The sequence below is a fragment of the Benincasa hispida genome, chromosome 7 (assembly GCF_009727055.1).
Source record: "Benincasa hispida cultivar B227 chromosome 7, ASM972705v1, whole genome shotgun sequence".
Classification (NCBI taxonomy): Eukaryota; Viridiplantae; Streptophyta; class Magnoliopsida; order Cucurbitales; family Cucurbitaceae; genus Benincasa; species Benincasa hispida.
In genome coordinates, this window is record NC_052355.1 from 43,498,950 (window position 1) to 43,516,475 (window position 17,526).

Below are 17,526 nucleotides of genomic sequence, written 5' to 3' on the forward strand. Positions count from 1 at the left end.
GTTTTTTATTTTTATTTTTATTTTTTTCATTTTCTTTTCATATCGACTGTTGAAGTTTTTTTTTTTTTTAGATCTTCTTCAATGTTTCGAAATCTAGCAGCTTGCCTCTGTTTTTCTTTCTTTTTTTTTTTTTTTTTTTTTCTAAAGAAATTTTTATGTAAAACAACACAGTAAGAATGAAATTTTGTTTTTCTTATAATTTTTTTTTTAAAAACAATAGAGTAAAATTGAGCATTATCCAAATCTTGTAAATATTGTTTAATTTTTTTATATAGAAATTTTGTTTTTCTTAACAATGAAGTTTCCTTCCTCACCCAGCTTCTTTTCCTTCCTCTGTATAAATAAAACGTTAGATTCTTGAGTTTCTTCGTTCCAGTCCATCTAGTGCCTTTTGAGTTTATTCTATTTTTGTTTATTTAAAAAGAACTTTTTTACCTATCAAAATTAAAATAGTCACATCAACAATTTATTTAGGTTTAAATTAGTTTAATCATCATCCTAGTCAGCCTTCCGTTAAATCACTAACCTTTCATCTCAAAAACTAAAAATTGAGCATTATTGAAAGGGGCAATTGCACAATTAGCAAAATATATTTGTAAAATTAGGCCCATGTCCCTTTTTTGTTTTGCAAAAAGGGCAAAATAAGCCCAACTCAATCCAATTAAAAATGAAAATGTTAAAAAAGTCCTTCAATTATGTGCACAACATAAGCAAAAATCTCTGTTTTTTGAAGGTGACTTTAATATACTTCATTAATGGATTTGGTATATCAATTAATTGATATACCTAAAATGACGTCTATGAGAGTACACTGATACACTTCGTTTTAGGTATATTATATAATTATTAAAATAGTAGTATGTTAAGCAATACATCATTTAAAAGGAGTAAAAATACAAAACAAAAAAAAAAAGATAAAATAGTGTAGCAAGTATCCATTTGTGACAAAAACTAAAATAAGTGAGAATCAAATTTATTGATTGAATGTTCACTGAGGTTAGATATACACCTTAGAATGTTGATTGATGTTAGATATACTATTGATGCACTCATGTCTTACCTAAAGGTATTTACTACTTATACACTCATATCTTATATTTCATATATTGTTGATACACTTGAATGTCATGTTTAAAAAATAAAACATATACTACTAATATACACTTGAATATCTGACATTAGACATCAAAGTAAGTGTAATAATATACTCATGTTTCACTTCAAATATTTACTAATTGATGTCTAATACACTTATGTCTTATAAGTTATATACGATATATTGCTGATACACTTGAAATATCATGCTTTGTCTTACTTCAACATATGTTACTAATTGAATGTTGATTGTTGTTAGATTTATTGTTGATAAACTTGATAAATTGATTGTTGTTAGATATATTACTGATATACCAAATTCAAAGTAAATAGAAAGACTAAAACTTGATTTAAAATAACAAATCAAATCAACTCATCAAAATCTAAATCAAGAAAAAAAAAACAATTAATTGTACAAAAGAGCATTAAAACGAAAAATAAAGATCTACAATCAAAAAAAAAAATAATAAAAATAAAATAAAAATAAAAATAAAATAAAATTGAAAAAAATTAACATACAAATAAAATTGAAAAAAAGTATATACGTGATGAATGTATCGAGATCATGTTAAAAAGGGAAGAAAAACTGTTATTGAGAGAGAAGAAATAAGATTCAAAAATTGAAAATGCATACATAAAAGAGGACTCAAAAATTGATATTTAGGTATATCAATTAATTGGTATACCTAAAATGATATATATCTGTATGTCCGAATACCAAAAGCTAAAAGCTTTAGAAAAAAGAAGAGTACAAATGCTAATAGTTGAAAAGAAAAAAATGACATATATAAACAAAAATTAGCAATTGATTTTATTGCCTTAAACAAAAATTAGCAATTGATTTTTTTTTTCAAGAGTAGGTGACTACCATCATCAGAAGGATCGTGTCTCAAAAACTAAGAATAAACAGCCTTAAATAAGTATGCAATTTTAGTTTAAAAACAAAAAAGGAAGATGAGATCCAAAGATCACTTATCCTTGAAAACTAAATTTCTTCACGTTTCCTCTCTGGTCATGAACTCTTCGTTTTCCACTAACTCACGAACACCCAAACATAGTGACAAATTTTGAACCTACCACGAGGCTACCTCGTTATTCTCTAACGGCAGAGAATCTTTTGAGAGTAGATAGGCTTCAAACAATTAATTTGGAAGGAAGGATTTGTTTTGTTCTTTTCTGACCAATTATTTCTTGGGAGAATCTTTTTTTTGCGTGATTGTGAGAGTCAGGAAGAAGAGTGAAAAAACCCCTAAATTTGTCACTCCCACTAACCACGTAAAATGAGAGAATTGAGGGAAAGTTATCACATCAATCTCTCCCAATAATTAATAAATTAAAAAAAAATTAATATCTATTTATCATATATTAGGAAAAAAAACCATATGTTATATCTAATATAACATTTATCCTATAATTTCTATTATATCACATATAATATAACTTAAAATTTAATATTCTCTCATTTAACTTATAGCAATTAATATGAGTCATATTTATATTAATTTTAACTTATAGTTTATATGAATCGTATTTATAAAATTAATATTTGAATCATATTCAAATATTTATTTTCTCTCAAATAAAACTTTATATTATAATGTATCATATACATTATATTTTATATTAATTATATCATATATAATCAATTTCCTCTATTAATTTGAACCATTCAAATTAATCCAAAATTAATTTGATTCTCATTAATCCCAATTGAGCTAATGAGGAGGCCTTATGAACTTATAGATTGAAACTCTATTGGTATTTGATTAATTAAAAAGTTTAATTAAATTAATAAACGTCCATTAACTGTCGGTCACTCTACTAATGACTGACAACTGCATTCTTCATACTATAGATATATTTCTGTGTCTATTGGATATAACTAATCAACGGTGAGTCAATCCTTCACAATTGTTCGTAAGTACAATTGGACTAGAATTATCGTTTTGCCCCTATAGTTATATCTTACTCCTTAAGTATCACTGATCCCTCTAATGAACAATAAGTTATAGTTCAACTATAACCTAAAGTTATAGTTCAACTATAACCTAAACCCTATCAAGCTAGGAGAGGGTGTAACGTCACATTATTCAAGCCTCGGAATCAACCCTTAAGGGAGCATTTCTCTACTTACCCTAATACTAGGGAATGACTTACCCTAATACTAGGGAATGATTGAATTCCTTCTTGTATAACTGCATTCCCAAGGACCGCCTTCATAGGCAGGGGAGTTCATAACTCACTCAGGATTCAGCTGGTCAAGTCACCTATGGTCATTCTAGTGAAATATAAATCTCTTCTAGCAATAGTGTTGGTGTTATATAGAGAGAATATTCAATCCGGTCTCATACAAACTCTTCATATAGAATACTCCACTCTCATGTCTCCACATGAATGATCAGAATACTTTACAACAATTATAACAACTACAAAGTGAGTCGTACTCGTAGTGTCACCAGGATGGGGGTATCACGCCACTGATAACCTTATATCTCAATTTATTGGTTTTTGGGTTAATGCAACCAAATGTTGAATAAAATACAGTCTTATTTTATTAGATAACTAAGTTATTTATACAAATGCAATTACAAACTACAAGATTACAAGATTTAAGGTATCAATCCCAACATTTTTATCATTCTTATTTTGTCACGCATCATAATTTCCCTTATTAAAATCTCAAGAACCAAAGTATTAGATTTTGAAACATAAAAATGAAATAGGAACTAAACCCAAAACATAAGGACCAAAAGAGTATTTTTTTTTCCTTAAAAAAATTCTCATTCTTAGTTTTTTAATTTAAAATTTGTTCCAAAGTGACATTTGAGATTTTTTTTTATAAAGAAAATATTATCTTCCTTATAATATTTCCAAAATAATATGAAAATGGGTCCAACCATTAATGGGTAAAATCAGAAGGAATATATGTAAAAAGAAAAGAAGAAGAAGAAAAAAAAAAAAAAAAGGCAAACGTGACATGAATTTCAAACTGGTTTACATTAACATAAACACAAATCTTCTACAGTTCTTACTCAAAAGAAAAGAAAAATAAAAAATCTTCTACACTACCTGGATACATAGAAAATCAATTTTTTTTTTTTTAATTTTTGGTGAAGAAACTGTAAATTTCCATAACTTTATTACATTGTACAACTAACAATTTCAACGTTTCAAACAACTGTGTTACCTTTATTTAACTAATTCAAACCACTCCTTCGCTGTCATGGGACTGAAAAAATTAGTCGGCACATTCTTTTGTGTTAATCTACAATAGCGTCAAAAGCAATAACTGTTTTTCCAGTTTGCTCGTCTCAGGATTGTAAGTTTTCTGGTACGCCACGGCCGATAAGAACTTTAAACAGCTGTGATTCCCTTCTAAGTAGTTGAAAAAATGTGTTTTTCTACAGAGTTCTAGAGATTTTGCAACACTATTGCTTTCGATGCCCCGCTGAAGCCATTAGAACACCAACAGCTACCATAAACATAAACAACATGCTGATGAGCAAAGCATATGTTTTCTTGGACGATCCACGGTATTCTCCAAATAGAAGAATTCCCCAAAATGTGCTCACAAGTGGAAGTGCCTGAAACAGTCCATTCCAGCTCAAAACAACTAGGTAAAAGAATGAGATATTGATCATTAAAACTCATCAATGATATTCACATAAATAAACGACATGGGGTTCTTGAATATTAAGTCACAATTTGGTAACCAATTGATTTTTGTTTTTAGTTTTTGAAAATTAAACTATACCCCATTCACTTCTAAATTTCTTGTTTTGTTATCTATTTCCAATGTTTTAAAAAATCAATCCAAGTTTTGAAAATTAAAAAAGTAGGCACCGTTTGGTAACCATTTCGTTTTTTTATTTTCGATTTTTGAAAATTAAGGCCATATTATCTTATTGTCTTATCATGGTTCGCATCTTTTTAGTTTTTAAGTGTTTGTAGGTTTAATTTTAAAAAACTAAAAATAAAAAAATCAAATAATTAAAAAACAAGGCCGTTGTTTTAAAAACTTGTTTTTATTTTTGGAATTTGGTTAAAAATTGAACTCTTTTACTTAAGAAAAAATAAAACCATTATAAGAAATTGAGAAAAAATAGGTTTAATTTTCGACAACCAAAAATCGAAAATAAAATGATTACTAGACAGGACCCGAGTTATTAAGATACTACAATCATAGAGGGGGGAAATTGACCTGCACAGCATCTGCAGCTGCATAACCAGCAGCTTGACCACCCATGAACTGCAGGCCATTGCCAAATCCACACAAGAATCCAGCCAACAAGGCCCATCCTCTACCATTCCAGTCATTTAGATAAGCCTTGAATGTTGTCTTGGGCAAGTCAATTATAGGGCGGTAAAGGAAGACGACGTTAAGAATGACGGCTAAAACAAAACAAGAGACTGAAAAGTAGAAAAATGCAGTGTAAACATTCAAGTGCGGGACACCTTCCTTCAGAGCGTGCCATTGATCGTTTGTCGCCAAATTGAATGCCGGTGAGAAGAGAGAAAAGCAAACACCAGCAAAGAAAGTTAAGAACAGTCCAATGAATGTGCTCTTACCAAACACCTGCAAAAGTGATATTCTAGCCACTGAATACGTATAGAATAGAAGAGGAAGCGAAGCAATGGGTTGATAAGGCTTATATTATTTGCAGTGGCATTTCGCACCTTAATGGATCTTCTATTCTCAAGTTCAACCAGAAAGTCTGCAGTCCCAGCTTTTGCCTTTAGTGAAAAATAATCGACACTTTCCAAATCTGTTGATTCAATTGTACATGTCAAAATCCAAAGCAAAAAAGCCAGCTGCCCTTTCGAATACAAAGGATCAATGAAAAAATAGTAGTAGATCATAGCCACAGAAGATTTACCTTTTATTGAAAATGAAGCGTCGTGAGTTGTCCTGTCAAAATTGAATAAGGCAGGATATAATATCACACCAATATATATGGATAGTCAGTCCATATTTTCATAAATCAAACAAAACTCCAAAAGAATCCAAAAACAAAACTTTACAAACAAACACTGCATATGATTCACAGCCAAAATGCTGAAACACATTCAAATTTGGATTTAATGGCTACGCAGGCAAACGATATGTAATATGAATAAGATCATAAGACCAACAAGACAATTAAAGATATTCGGAGTTTCTAAACATTAGTACAGTAAGCAAAGAAAACATACTTCAACCCTTTTTCTTTATCGCCGGAAAATTTTTCCAGTTTCGCTTTGTTATCAGCTGTGTTGGATGAGTGAACGGCCGAGCCAAGACATACCGCAATCAAAAAGCAAGCAACACCAGGGAAAAGTACCTCGGCTCTGTTAATTTTGTCATCAAGAAAGTAGTTCACGGTTGTACCTTATATATAAGAAACAGATTCAAGCAATGCCCCATAGGGAGCATCCCATCAGATTTCAGACATTATATTTAAGAGTTTCTTTTCACCTGAAAAAGACATGCCAAGACAAATAGAGTAAGAAGTAGAATGGAGTAAATATACAGACCTATAACAACTGTTATACTTGCAGTGATTACTTCTGTAACTGATAAGCCAACGTAAGCAAAAGCATACTGAGTAGAAAGATTTCCAAGACTCAGAACTATACCACCCGCCATCGCAAACATGACGGACGGCCAATTATCCTGCATACAACATTTCGGTAGGTTAGACACCTATTACAACATGATTTTATCCATATAACTAAATCACCAAATAACCAATAAAGTATTACTAGTGCCTTTTGCAAAAAGTGTTTTTTAGGTGAAACACTTTTATAAAATGAAGGATCTGTTTGGATTGACTTTTTAAGTACTTAAAAAGTATTCCTAAATGCACAAAAATGTTTTTAACTTAGAAAATCAGTCCAAACAGGCCCGAAACATATCTTTTATAAACACTTTTGAAAGAAATGCTAGTTTACATCTTTCTAAAACTAGTATGAGTACTTTCACCACTTTAAAAGTCACATCAAACTCGCCCCATTGATCACCAGAGGACCGAGAGGGCAGTTCTTAATTACTAACAGATGATCAAATTAGTGCCAAAACCTGCCTAGATATGGCTGGTGATTTGCCAAAGATCTAAGATATGGAACTAAAGGAAGATGAGTCAAATCACACAGGTAAATAAGCGAAAGCAACCTGATAAAGTTGTTGGATAAAATTCGGATTATCATCTGAGCTCTTTCCAATCTCACCAAGTGTTAAAGCAATAATCACAGCAGCCAATAAATTCGTTATGGAGTAATCGAGGTAAGTATGCTGAGGAAGACGCCCCCGTCGTTCTAGGAGAGTCAAGAGTGCAGGCCATGTTCCCAAAAAGAAAAGCGCCAACAGCATACATGCTATAGCACCACCTTTACTCTCAACCACATACATGTTTCAAAACCTCCAAGACTATTAATCGACTCCAACTATATAGTCAATAAATTATGCAATGGCATAGAAATCCTGCAGAGAATGGCGATATTAATCAGTCTCATTGTTTCCCTCCAGTGAGAAAACATATAAAATCAAGAACCTAGATCATTAAAACAATTACAGCAACAAGAGTTACGCAAACGGAAGAAAACTCAAAAGACTGAAAAAATTCAAAGATTTCAACTACTGCAGAAACAATATAACTGAAGCCCCAGAAAAACGAAAGACTGGGTTAGCATCTTAGTTTAATATTATATCAACATTCTAGCACCAACAAGTGGAAATCAATATTGACTTCCTGCTCTAATACTACCTCAAATCATCCCCAAAAAGCTTAATAATTGAAGGTAAATTTGATAATATATCAATAATCTAACGGATTATGCAAGATGAAAGCAAGAAAACAAATAAGATCATCAAACGAGTTCCAAGTTTAAGGTCAGATTTCACAGACAGAGAAATTCCAATCCCATACTCAGAAATGGATAACAAACGAGCCAATTGATCGGAAAAAACAAAAGGGCAGGGAGGGAACAATCTATGAAGCCAGTAAAATACTCAAATCGCAGTGGGTTTTGAGAATCTCAAAACGAATCAAGCCAGAACATTTCAAAAGTTGGGGGAAACAAATGGAAAATGGAATCTCAAAGGATGATTCCGTAGAATGCAATTATATTACCTGATGATGACGATTTTAAGCAACCCCCACCCAATCAAACTTCGTAGTTTGCACACTTGAGTCAAAGATTCCGTTACCTTTTCCCTTCAAATTGAACTTTTTCTTTCCTTTCGTGTCATTGTGTGTCGATTGTTGAGTTCTACATCTGCTTGCATATGCCAACCTGAAAGTTATAAATGGTATATTCCATAATTGGTTGAGAGCTATATTGGAGGGGACAACGAACATTGATGGTTGATTCTTAAAGAGATTCGATTTCATTCTAATTTTTCTTGGTATTCTGAAATACCAATCATTGTTTCACCGTTCAGCCGACGATGTTAACAACGCAACTCCACGTTATAGTAAATTTGAGGAAAGATTTTACCTTTTCAAGTCATTAAAATATGAATTCAAAACTTAGACCTTCAACCTCATTCTACAAGATTGTGTATTTACGACCGTTTGTTCACCATTTTTCTTTTTGTTTTTTGTTTGTTTTTTTTTTTTTTTTTAATATTGAACCTATTTCTTTTCCATTTCTTATCATGATTGGCATAATTCTCGAGCGTAAGGGTTATATTTTTACCCAAATTTAAAAACAAAAACAAGCTTTTAAAAATTATGTTTTTAAATTTTCCAAATTTGGTTTAGTTTTTTAAACCATGGATAAAGGAAGAAATTTGGAAGTGTAAAAATATCTATGGGTTTAATTTTTAAAAACAAAAAATAAAAAATCAAATAATTATTTAACATGGTGTTAGTTTTTATTATTTTTTTTTTTTTTGTAAGTTTATGTTTTTCTTCTCAAATTTTTAATTTAAGTTTCTATTTCGGTTAAAGAAACACTTAATTTATTATTTAAATTCCAAAAGTAAAAATAAGTTTTTGAAAACTAAAATCTAATTTATAATGATTTTGTTTTAATTCATAATTGTTTCCTCCTAATTTTAAAGAGTAATTGTTTCAAATGGTAAAATAATTAAAAATATTTTCAAGCATAATAAAATGTCATTATCCATCAGTGATAGACCACGATAGACATCTATCACTGACCATTGATAGACATCTATAAGTGATTATCATGATCTATCGAGGTCTATCATTAATAGATAGTGAAATTTTGTTATATTTATAAAACATTGGTAGAAGATGGATAACGAAACATAGAAAATTATGAGTGGAAATAATATTCATAAACTTAATTTTAAAAAACCAAAAATCGAATAATTATCAAATAAAAACTTAATTTTCGACACTCAAATTTAACTACTATTTGGTATTTGAGATTTCGAGAGTGATATATTGGATCTTGAAGATTTAAAATTAGTTTCTAATTGATCCATCCAATTTGAAATTGGTTTCTTAAAGTTCTCGAAAATGAAATTAAAAGCAACTTACAAAAAAAAAAAAAAGAAAAAACACATTGCCCCTATAAACTTGGCATATTTGCTATGACTCACAATAAAAATATAGTTTTAGTATTTTTAGTAAGAGTAATATTTGAAAAAAAAAATTGTCACGTGATAATTTATGATAGAATATTTGAGAAGAATAACTTTAAGATGGTTAGTCTTTGAATATGTGCTTTACATTTGATATTTTACTTTTTGCTGTTATATATTATTCTTTTGAAAAAAATTGAATAACAATGTGATTGTTTTATACAAGAAATATTATGATAGTTTATATTTGTCATAAAATATTACTATAGTTTATATTTACCATGAAAAGTTGAAAGTAAAACACCAAAAAGAACCAAAATTCAAAATATATGGACCAAAATGAACATTTTGAAAGTATATTGATCAAAATGAATAAAAGCCAAGTATAAGGATCGAGGTAGTATAAATTACTAAAAGAAACACATAAAAGAAATAGCAAAGGAAAATTAACCTTGATAAAAAGATCTTGGTATTTTTTATATATATTATAGATTGAGATGAAATTGAAACCAAACTTATATAAACAGCAAATGTGATTTTTTTCCTTTTATAATATGTGGAGTGGAAGAATCAAAACTTCTAACATGAAGATTGATAGTATAAGTTTTATGACAGTTCAACTTTCATTCGTTTCTAACTGGCACAAAGGGTTGAGCTTTGACAAGACTTCCCTAATGATTTTCCAATACCTCTCTCATGTCTATGTCCTGATGAAGCCATTAGAACCACAACAGCCACTGTGAACATAAACAACATGCTCACTAGCAAGACGTATGTTTTTCTTGACGATCTTCGGTATTCTCCAAACAGAACTACTCCCCAAAAGGTGCTCACCAGTGGAAATGCCTAGAACAATCATTTCAGATTCAAACAACCAAAAAATGATAGAGATATCAGATATTAAACTCATCATTATTGGTAATATTCAGTTTGATTTTGTTAAGACTAGTTTGAGTTCACAATGCCGAGTTGGTATGATATCGCAAATTCTAACGTGGCTGACAATGAACGAGAGTAGTAAGTATTGCGTGGAATTTTTCACATGCTATCTAAGAGAGGTGAAGAAACTGACCTGCACAGAATCTGCTGCTGCATATCCAGCAGCTTGACCACCCATGAACTCCAAACCATTGCCAAATCCACACAAAAAACCAGCCAACAAGGCCAATCCTCTACCATTCCAATCATTCACATATGCCTTGAATGATGTTTTGGGTATGTTCAGCATAGGGCGGAAAAGGAGGATGACATTAAGAACGACGGCCAAGACAAAAGAAGATGTCGAGAAGTAGAAAAATGCGATATAGACAGACAGATGTGGGATGCCTTCCTTCAGAGTGTGCCATTGATCATTTGTAGCCAAATTGAATGCAGGTGAAAAGAGTGAAAGGGAAACACCAGAAAAGAAAATTATGCACAGTCCAACTAGTGTGCTCTTACCAGACACCTGCAAGTACGTACCATTTCTAGTCACTGAATAACATCTAAGAATATAACAGAAAGAGAATCAATGGCCTTAAATACTATTAAGGAATCTTGGATGCTTTGTGTCATAAAGATAGTTTTTTTCTTAAAGGAATGTATTCATTAATGTAGTAGTATTATAGACCTTGATGGATCTTCTGTTTTCAACTAGAACAAGAAAGTCTGCAGTTCCAGCTTCTGCATTTTGCGAGGAACAATCGGCATTCTCCAGGTCTGCTGACTCAACTATACGTGTCAAAATTTAAAACCAAAAGTTAAATTGTCGTTTCACTTGAAAAGAATTGACAAAAAGACAGTAGTAAGACATAGCTCCAGAAGATTTTACCCTGACCTGAAATTGAAGAGACATCAATTGCCCTGCAAAAAATGGATTCTGAAGTAAATATATTCAACATTCAACAAAAATTTCCAGCGGAAAAAAAAAACTTCAGTAGAATTCAGGAAAAGAAAAGAAAACCAAAAAAACAACCAGCATATCATTCACAACAAAGCTTTGGATTTGAGTGGCCAGCCACCTCCAGGCAGGTTATGTGATTATGAATAAGATCATAACATCAACTAAACAACGAAATGTCTCATAAGTTTACTTGTCATTGCTACACGTAAAAAACATACTTGGACTCTTTTTTTGAATCGGCAGATAAACTTTCCAACTTTATTTTGTTATCAGCCGTGTTGGACGAGTGAGCAGCAGAGCCAAGACAAACCGCAATAAAAAAGCAAGCAACACCGGGGAAAAGAATCTCCGCTCTATTAATTTTGCCATCAAGAAAATAGTTCATGGTTGAGCCTTTAAAAGAAAAAGAAGAAAACCAAAGGGGACAATCCCATCAGAAATAAGACATATATTCAAGTAACTGATAGGTTAGTTTCTGTCACCTAAATAACAAACAAATATAAACAGAGTAAAAGAGAATGGAACAAGTATAGAGACCTAAAACTACTATTATGCTGCAAACAAGCACTTCTGTAACTGACAAACCAACAAACGCCAAAGCATATTGAGCAGAAAGATTCCCAATACACAGCGCTACACCACCAGCCATAGCAAATATAATAGAAGGCCAATTCTCCTGCACATAATATTTTAGAAGATTATACACCCATTACAACGAGATTTACAAATGTAGATGAATCAAGGATAGCAGAAGATTAGAATAGATTGAATGGAAATTTCTTGTTGGTCAATATTAACATCCAGAAAATATAGCAGAATCCACTACTTCCCAGTTACCTTAGCTCTTAAAAAAATGTTACCTACATAAATGGGGAAAAACAAAACTAAAAATAAGTGAAAGCCCATTTGATAATCATTTTGATTTAAGAAATTGTATTTATTTTCTCACAAATTCTTACCTCTGGTTTTCATATTTTCTATGTAAACATTTGAATATTTAGCCAATTTTCAAAAGCAAAAACAAGTTTTTGAAAACTACTTTTTTTAATTTTCAAACTGTGGTTTTGATTTTTAAAACATTTCTAAAATGGAGACAACAAAATATAGAAATCAATAGATGGAAGTGGTGTTTATACTAGGCTTGATTTTCAAAAACAAAAAATAAAAAAACTATATAGTTATCAAATAGGGTCTAAGATATTACATATTAGTCTCTAAGAAGCTAGAAGCAAAAGAAAAAAATGAGAAAACAGATAATATGTAGAAAAAGTCATAATATTGAAAAACGAGGAGATGAATTCGATCCATTCTCTTCAAACGAACAAACCATAAACAAAATTCCCCCATTTCATCATATTACTCGAACAGTATCTCATCCTTCCACTCTGTTAAGACATGGACATTATTTCAACAAATGATCAAATTAATGCTACAAGAATTATAATGATTTGCCTGGAACCAAACAAATGATGCAAATGAAATTTCAAGAGTAAATATATGATGAAAGCAACCTGAGAAAGCTGTTGGATAAAATTTGGTCTATCTGGTGAGCTCTTTCCAAACTGACCAAGTGTCAGAGCAAAAAATACAGCTGCTAAATAATTTGTTATGGAGTAATCAAGAAAAATATGCTGAGGAAGACGCCCCCGCCGTTCAAGAAGACTCAAAAGCGCAGGGTAGGTTCCCAAAAATAAGAGGGACAATACCATACATGCTATAGCCCCTTCTTTAGTCTCCACTAAATACATGCTTTAACTTACAAGTATATAACTCCACTCTGGTTATATGGTCAAACAATGAAGAAATACTAAAAATCCTGCAGAAGAACCTGAGATCAACGAAATTCGAAGTTACTTGACAATACCCACTGGATTTCAACAACTTGAGAACAATATAACTGTTATGAAATCAACAATAAACAGAAATGCATAAACAGTCAACTAACAGTATATTAGATACATCTAGAGTAGAGGGAGAATAGTCTACTATTATAGAGAATAGTTCAGAGTAAAAGTGCCTCAAGAATTAGAGAATTTATATAGTGCATCTCTCGAAACCCTAGGATCAAAATCGTAAATAATATAAATATGATAAATTCGAATTCAACTTCAGTTTTGGGACATTGCCTTGGATCCTGACTAATAGACTGGTCAGCAAGACCCCTGTTACTTGGTCGTTTAAAACACCAAATAACAAATTCAAGACATTCTAACGATAACATAAGCCCAATCAGAGAAATAAAATATTTTAGAAAGATCTCAACCATTTCAAAGCTAAAGGTCACAAACAGAGGAAGTCAAACCAAAAGTTGATCCAACCAATTGGTGAGCCAATATGACTACCAATTGCTTCAAACATTCAACGCTAGAAATCAAACTCCAGCAGCGTGGAAACCCACGAAGCAAGAACAAAAGCATTGCTAATTTCAAAAAGTTGGGAGTAAAAAGAATCTCACCAGAGTGTTTGCTGATACTTGGATTTCAAGTATTCTGGAGAAGGAAACTGCTTCAATGTAAATGATCAGTATCACAACAATGAGACAAAGGAAATATTGAAAACAAATCAAGCAATTTTGCTTCAGAATGCAACTATTTTAGATACGGTAATTGTGATTGTGACCCTGCTCTCAGTTGCTATCCGCCCGATCCTTATATATATAAATATTTTTTTGCGCGAAGTCAGAAGATTCCTGACAGGGACAGAAAATCTTTATTCCAATTTTTTTTTTTAAAAAAAATGTATAAAGTATTATAAATATGATAAAAATAGTTCCTCAAACTTACTATTCTAAAAGTATGTATCATTTTTCTTGTCCATGTGGTTTGTAATAATTCATGCTTGATATCTATATAAGTCTACGTTGATGAGAATAAAAAGAAATTTTCATATATTTTTTATTTCCATAAATTCATATTTTCTATTTCTATTATTCTCATTTCCATAAAATTATAATTTTAGTTATTTTTAATTTAGTTATATATAAGTTTAGTTATGGGAAATTATTTCAAATGATAAAATTGTTGAAAATATTTATAAGATATAGTAAAATTTTAGAACTATCAATGATAGACGCTGATAGACACTAATAGAAATCTATCGGTGTCTATCAGAATCTATCATTGATAGTTCTAAAATTTTGCTATATCTTGTAAATATTTTGGTTCATTTTTCTATATTTGAAAACAACCCTTTAATTATATTATATTATATTATATTATATATATATATATATATATTCTCCATATCCGTTGTGCTCTATTGTATTCCTCAATTTGACAACATGTTATCAGCATGAGCTCCCGTTGCTTCCATCTAAGTCCTAAAGATAGGTCGGGTTTTTCCTCTTTATTATAATTAATAAATTAAATGTTATTTTGCATATTTAGTACATATTAAATTTCTAATATAAATACAATATTTTGTGATAGTGTTGCCATAACAAACCTTACAAAATTAGGTTTCGCGGCCCTTTACATTAATGGCAATAATTATTTGCCATAGGTCTCGATGCCAAAATTCACCTAGGTGCTATGAACTTGGGAGAAACAATTAAAGAAGGAAATACGACATCCAACCAAGATAAAGCAAAAGCTATGATTTTCCTTCGTCGTCATCTCCACAAGGGATTAAAAATGGAGTATCTTACAATAAAAGATCTCTGTATCTTGTGGCAAAAATTGAAAGAAAGGTATGATCATCAAAAGATGGCTATTCTTCCTAAAGCCCATTATGAATAGATGCATTTGAGGCTACAAGATTTTAAATTAGTAAGTGATTGCAATTCTGCATTATTTAAAATCAGTTCAAAATTGTTGTTTTGCAGAGAAAAAATTACTGATGCTGATATGTTAGAAAAGACATTTTCTATATTTCATGTCTCAAATATGCTCCTGCGGCAGCAATATCGAGAGAAAGGTTTTAAACAATATTATGAATTAATTTCATGTCTTCTCGTGACCGAAAAAAATAACGAGTTATTGATGAAAAATCATGAATCTCGACCAACCAGAACGTCACCATTCCCTAAAGTGAATGTTGTGAATTTTAATAATAATTGTGGTCGAGGTCGTGACCGTGGCAGAGGAAGAAGTAATTATTATTTTCGTAATGGTTGTTTTAATCATTTAAATTTCAAAAGAACCTCACAAAATAATGATCACAAAGGAAAAGCTCCACAAGATAAGAGTTAAAAAAGTGTTGAAAATAAATGTTTTCGGTGTGGAATGACTGGGCATTGGTCACGTACCTGTCGTGCGTCAAAACACTTAGTTGACCTCTATCAAGCCTCTCTGAAGGAAAAAGGAAAAAATGTGGAAGCAAATTTTACATACCAGAATAATGATATATTTGACCCATCCCATATGACAAATTTTGATGTAGCAAACTGATGACGAAAAATTAATTACCAAGTCGTCAAGGACTTGATGAGTAAAATTAGGTGAACGCAATATGCGATGCATGCCTTAAGTATGCGTTCAATATCATGCGTCGGTGGTCATGCATTGGAGTGAACTATGTGTTAACGAATGTATGCGATGACCATGCGTTCCTGTCACAAGTTTTCTTGCGTTCACGCAAAGTATAACGCGAACGCAAGGTTCTCGGTGATCTGAGGTTGAACTCAGGGACTTATAGCTAGACGTATGCGGTAATGTGTATGTGGCGGTTGAATAAAAGAATGATGAGGAGTTTTATGCTACAACTACTTCTACTCCTAACTAACAAACAATGCAATGAGAAGTATGAATGAGAGATAGAGACACGACAACTGTTGACGCGTAGTAAATGGATGGAAAACAGATAAAACATGAGGATGTCTTCATCGCAACCCTTAAGATTGACCGCAAGGGCAACCTCAGCCAACGCAAGCTATGCGATCATGCTACACACACTTGAGCTTATTTCTAGGACGTATACTATATGTATGCAAAAAGGTTAGGATGACCGCATACAGCCACCATATCTTACTTCTTGGACGCATGCAATATCCTCTCCATAGGGTGCATACGTTGTGTGATAGCAAACGGAGCTTATTCATAAGTTCTCCATTCTTGCTTATACATTCCAATCCGCTCTCTCGAGTCTTAGATTTGGATTTTAGACTACTCTTCCAAGTATGCCTAAATGATGAATGACGCGCTCATAAGACAAGGTAACCGCATGAACTTGGCTGACGTAAGATTATTCCTATCTCTAGTGAATACATGCTTACACTGCTTAATGCGACCAACCACACCCTCCTGGCAGTTAGTTGTTGCTGACTTTACTCATAGACAAACGTTACATCCGCCTATAGACAAACGTTGCGACAGCTTCACACTAAACAAATAAGGTTTTCTCACACACTCGCACAACGCACACCTTCCGATGGTTTGCTACATGCTTCATATCTCTAATCCACATGACTAAGTATGCGATACTCAAGAAATCTCACTAAGTGATGCATTGAAAGTTAAGGATGCTAAGTAAAGAAAGATGGAGATGGAATCGAAGGAAACATAGAAATACATTGAACACACAATGTATTAATTCCTTAATCCAAAATGTAATACAATACAATATAAGAAAAGAAGAGAAAATGAAAAGACCAGCTGGAAGCAATGTCTTGCTCCTAGCGGATGTGTGTTAAGGCTGCCGGTGGTGCCATGGATGAGCGGTGGAGCTGACTCTCTCGAGATCTAACTCCGACAAAGGCTCCGATTGTCACTCGGAATGAATGAAGGAGATGAAGAACTTTCAAACTTTCTTCTAACGCATTTTTCTGGATCACAAGGATAAGCCCGAAGGCCGAACTTGGATGATTTTGAATTTCTGCTCACCGGCTTCTATTTATAGAGCTTGATCGCCGACAACATTAATGGACTGCTCTGATTCTGACATTCACAGCGCGTTAGTCATTTTTCTAAATCTCTTCTGCTAACGGCGTGGTAGGTGAAATGTCAACATCATCTTTTGGTTTTCCCGAGATATACGTTGATGCGTTCATTCCACCAACCTTGCGTTCATCCCACTATTA

At 32.0% G+C, this 17,526-nt stretch overlaps 2 protein-coding genes across 7 annotated transcripts; both read right to left on the reverse strand.

The window, feature by feature from the left end:
- Positions 1–4,066: 4,066 nt before the first annotated feature.
- LOC120081996 (ureide permease 1-like) lies at positions 4,067–8,459 on the reverse strand. 5 transcript variants are annotated; one of them, XM_039037194.1, is made up of 8 exons: positions 8,205–8,459; positions 7,247–7,555; positions 6,610–6,748; positions 6,289–6,463; positions 5,973–6,004; positions 5,773–5,861; positions 5,297–5,671; positions 4,067–4,679 (listed from the first exon to the last, which is right to left on the reverse strand). In XM_039037194.1, exons 2-8 carry the CDS (start codon positions 7,481–7,483, stop codon positions 4,524–4,526), a joined length of 1,203 nt encoding a protein of 400 aa, XP_038893122.1. In that variant the 5' UTR covers positions 7,484–7,555; positions 8,205–8,459; the 3' UTR covers positions 4,067–4,523. The 5 variants fall into 5 exon arrangements, with proteins under 5 accessions (XP_038893122.1, XP_038893123.1, XP_038893124.1 ...); XM_039037195.1 differs by lacking the exon at positions 8,205–8,459 and adding an exon at positions 8,001–8,186; XM_039037196.1 differs by lacking the exon at positions 8,205–8,459 and adding an exon at positions 7,980–8,186.
- A 1,661-nt stretch (positions 8,460–10,120) lies between these two features.
- Positions 10,121–14,123, reverse strand: LOC120081256 (ureide permease 1-like). 2 transcript variants are annotated; one of them, XM_039035977.1, is made up of 8 exons: positions 13,966–14,123; positions 13,022–13,338; positions 12,048–12,186; positions 11,729–11,903; positions 11,445–11,470; positions 11,238–11,338; positions 10,701–11,075; positions 10,121–10,474 (listed from the first exon to the last, which is right to left on the reverse strand). In XM_039035977.1, the coding sequence occupies exons 2-8, from the start codon at positions 13,256–13,258 to the stop codon at positions 10,262–10,264; spliced, it is 1,266 nt and encodes a 421-aa protein (XP_038891905.1). In that variant the 5' UTR covers positions 13,259–13,338; positions 13,966–14,123; the 3' UTR covers positions 10,121–10,261. The 2 variants fall into 2 exon arrangements, with proteins under 2 accessions (XP_038891905.1, XP_038891904.1); XM_039035976.1 differs by having other exon boundaries at positions 11,439–11,470.
- Positions 14,124–17,526: the final 3,403 nt, after the last annotated feature.

Bases quoted from the DNA above. Each gene is read 5' to 3' on its own strand.
- LOC120081996 (XM_039037194.1), bottom strand. From the start codon at position 7,483: ATGTATGTGGTTGAGAGTAAAGGTGGTGCTATAGCATGTATGCTGTTG. The intron at 5,862-5,972 runs GTAAATCTTCTG...TTGAATCAACAG, and splicing joins CGCTTCATTTTCAATAAAAG to ATTTGGAAAGTGTCGATTAT. The intron at 5,672-5,772 runs GTGCGAAATGCC...TCACTTTTGCAG, and splicing joins AGAATAGAAGATCCATTAAG to GTGTTTGGTAAGAGCACATT.
- LOC120081256 (XM_039035976.1), bottom strand. From the start codon at position 13,258: ATGTATTTAGTGGAGACTAAAGAAGGGGCTATAGCATGTATGGTATTG. The intron at 12,187-13,021 runs GTTGCTTTCATC...TATTATGTGCAG, and splicing joins TTATCCAACAGCTTTCTCAG to GAGAATTGGCCTTCTATTAT. The intron at 10,475-10,700 runs GTCAGTTTCTTC...TGATTGTTCTAG, and splicing joins CAGCAGCAGATTCTGTGCAG to GCATTTCCACTGGTGAGCAC.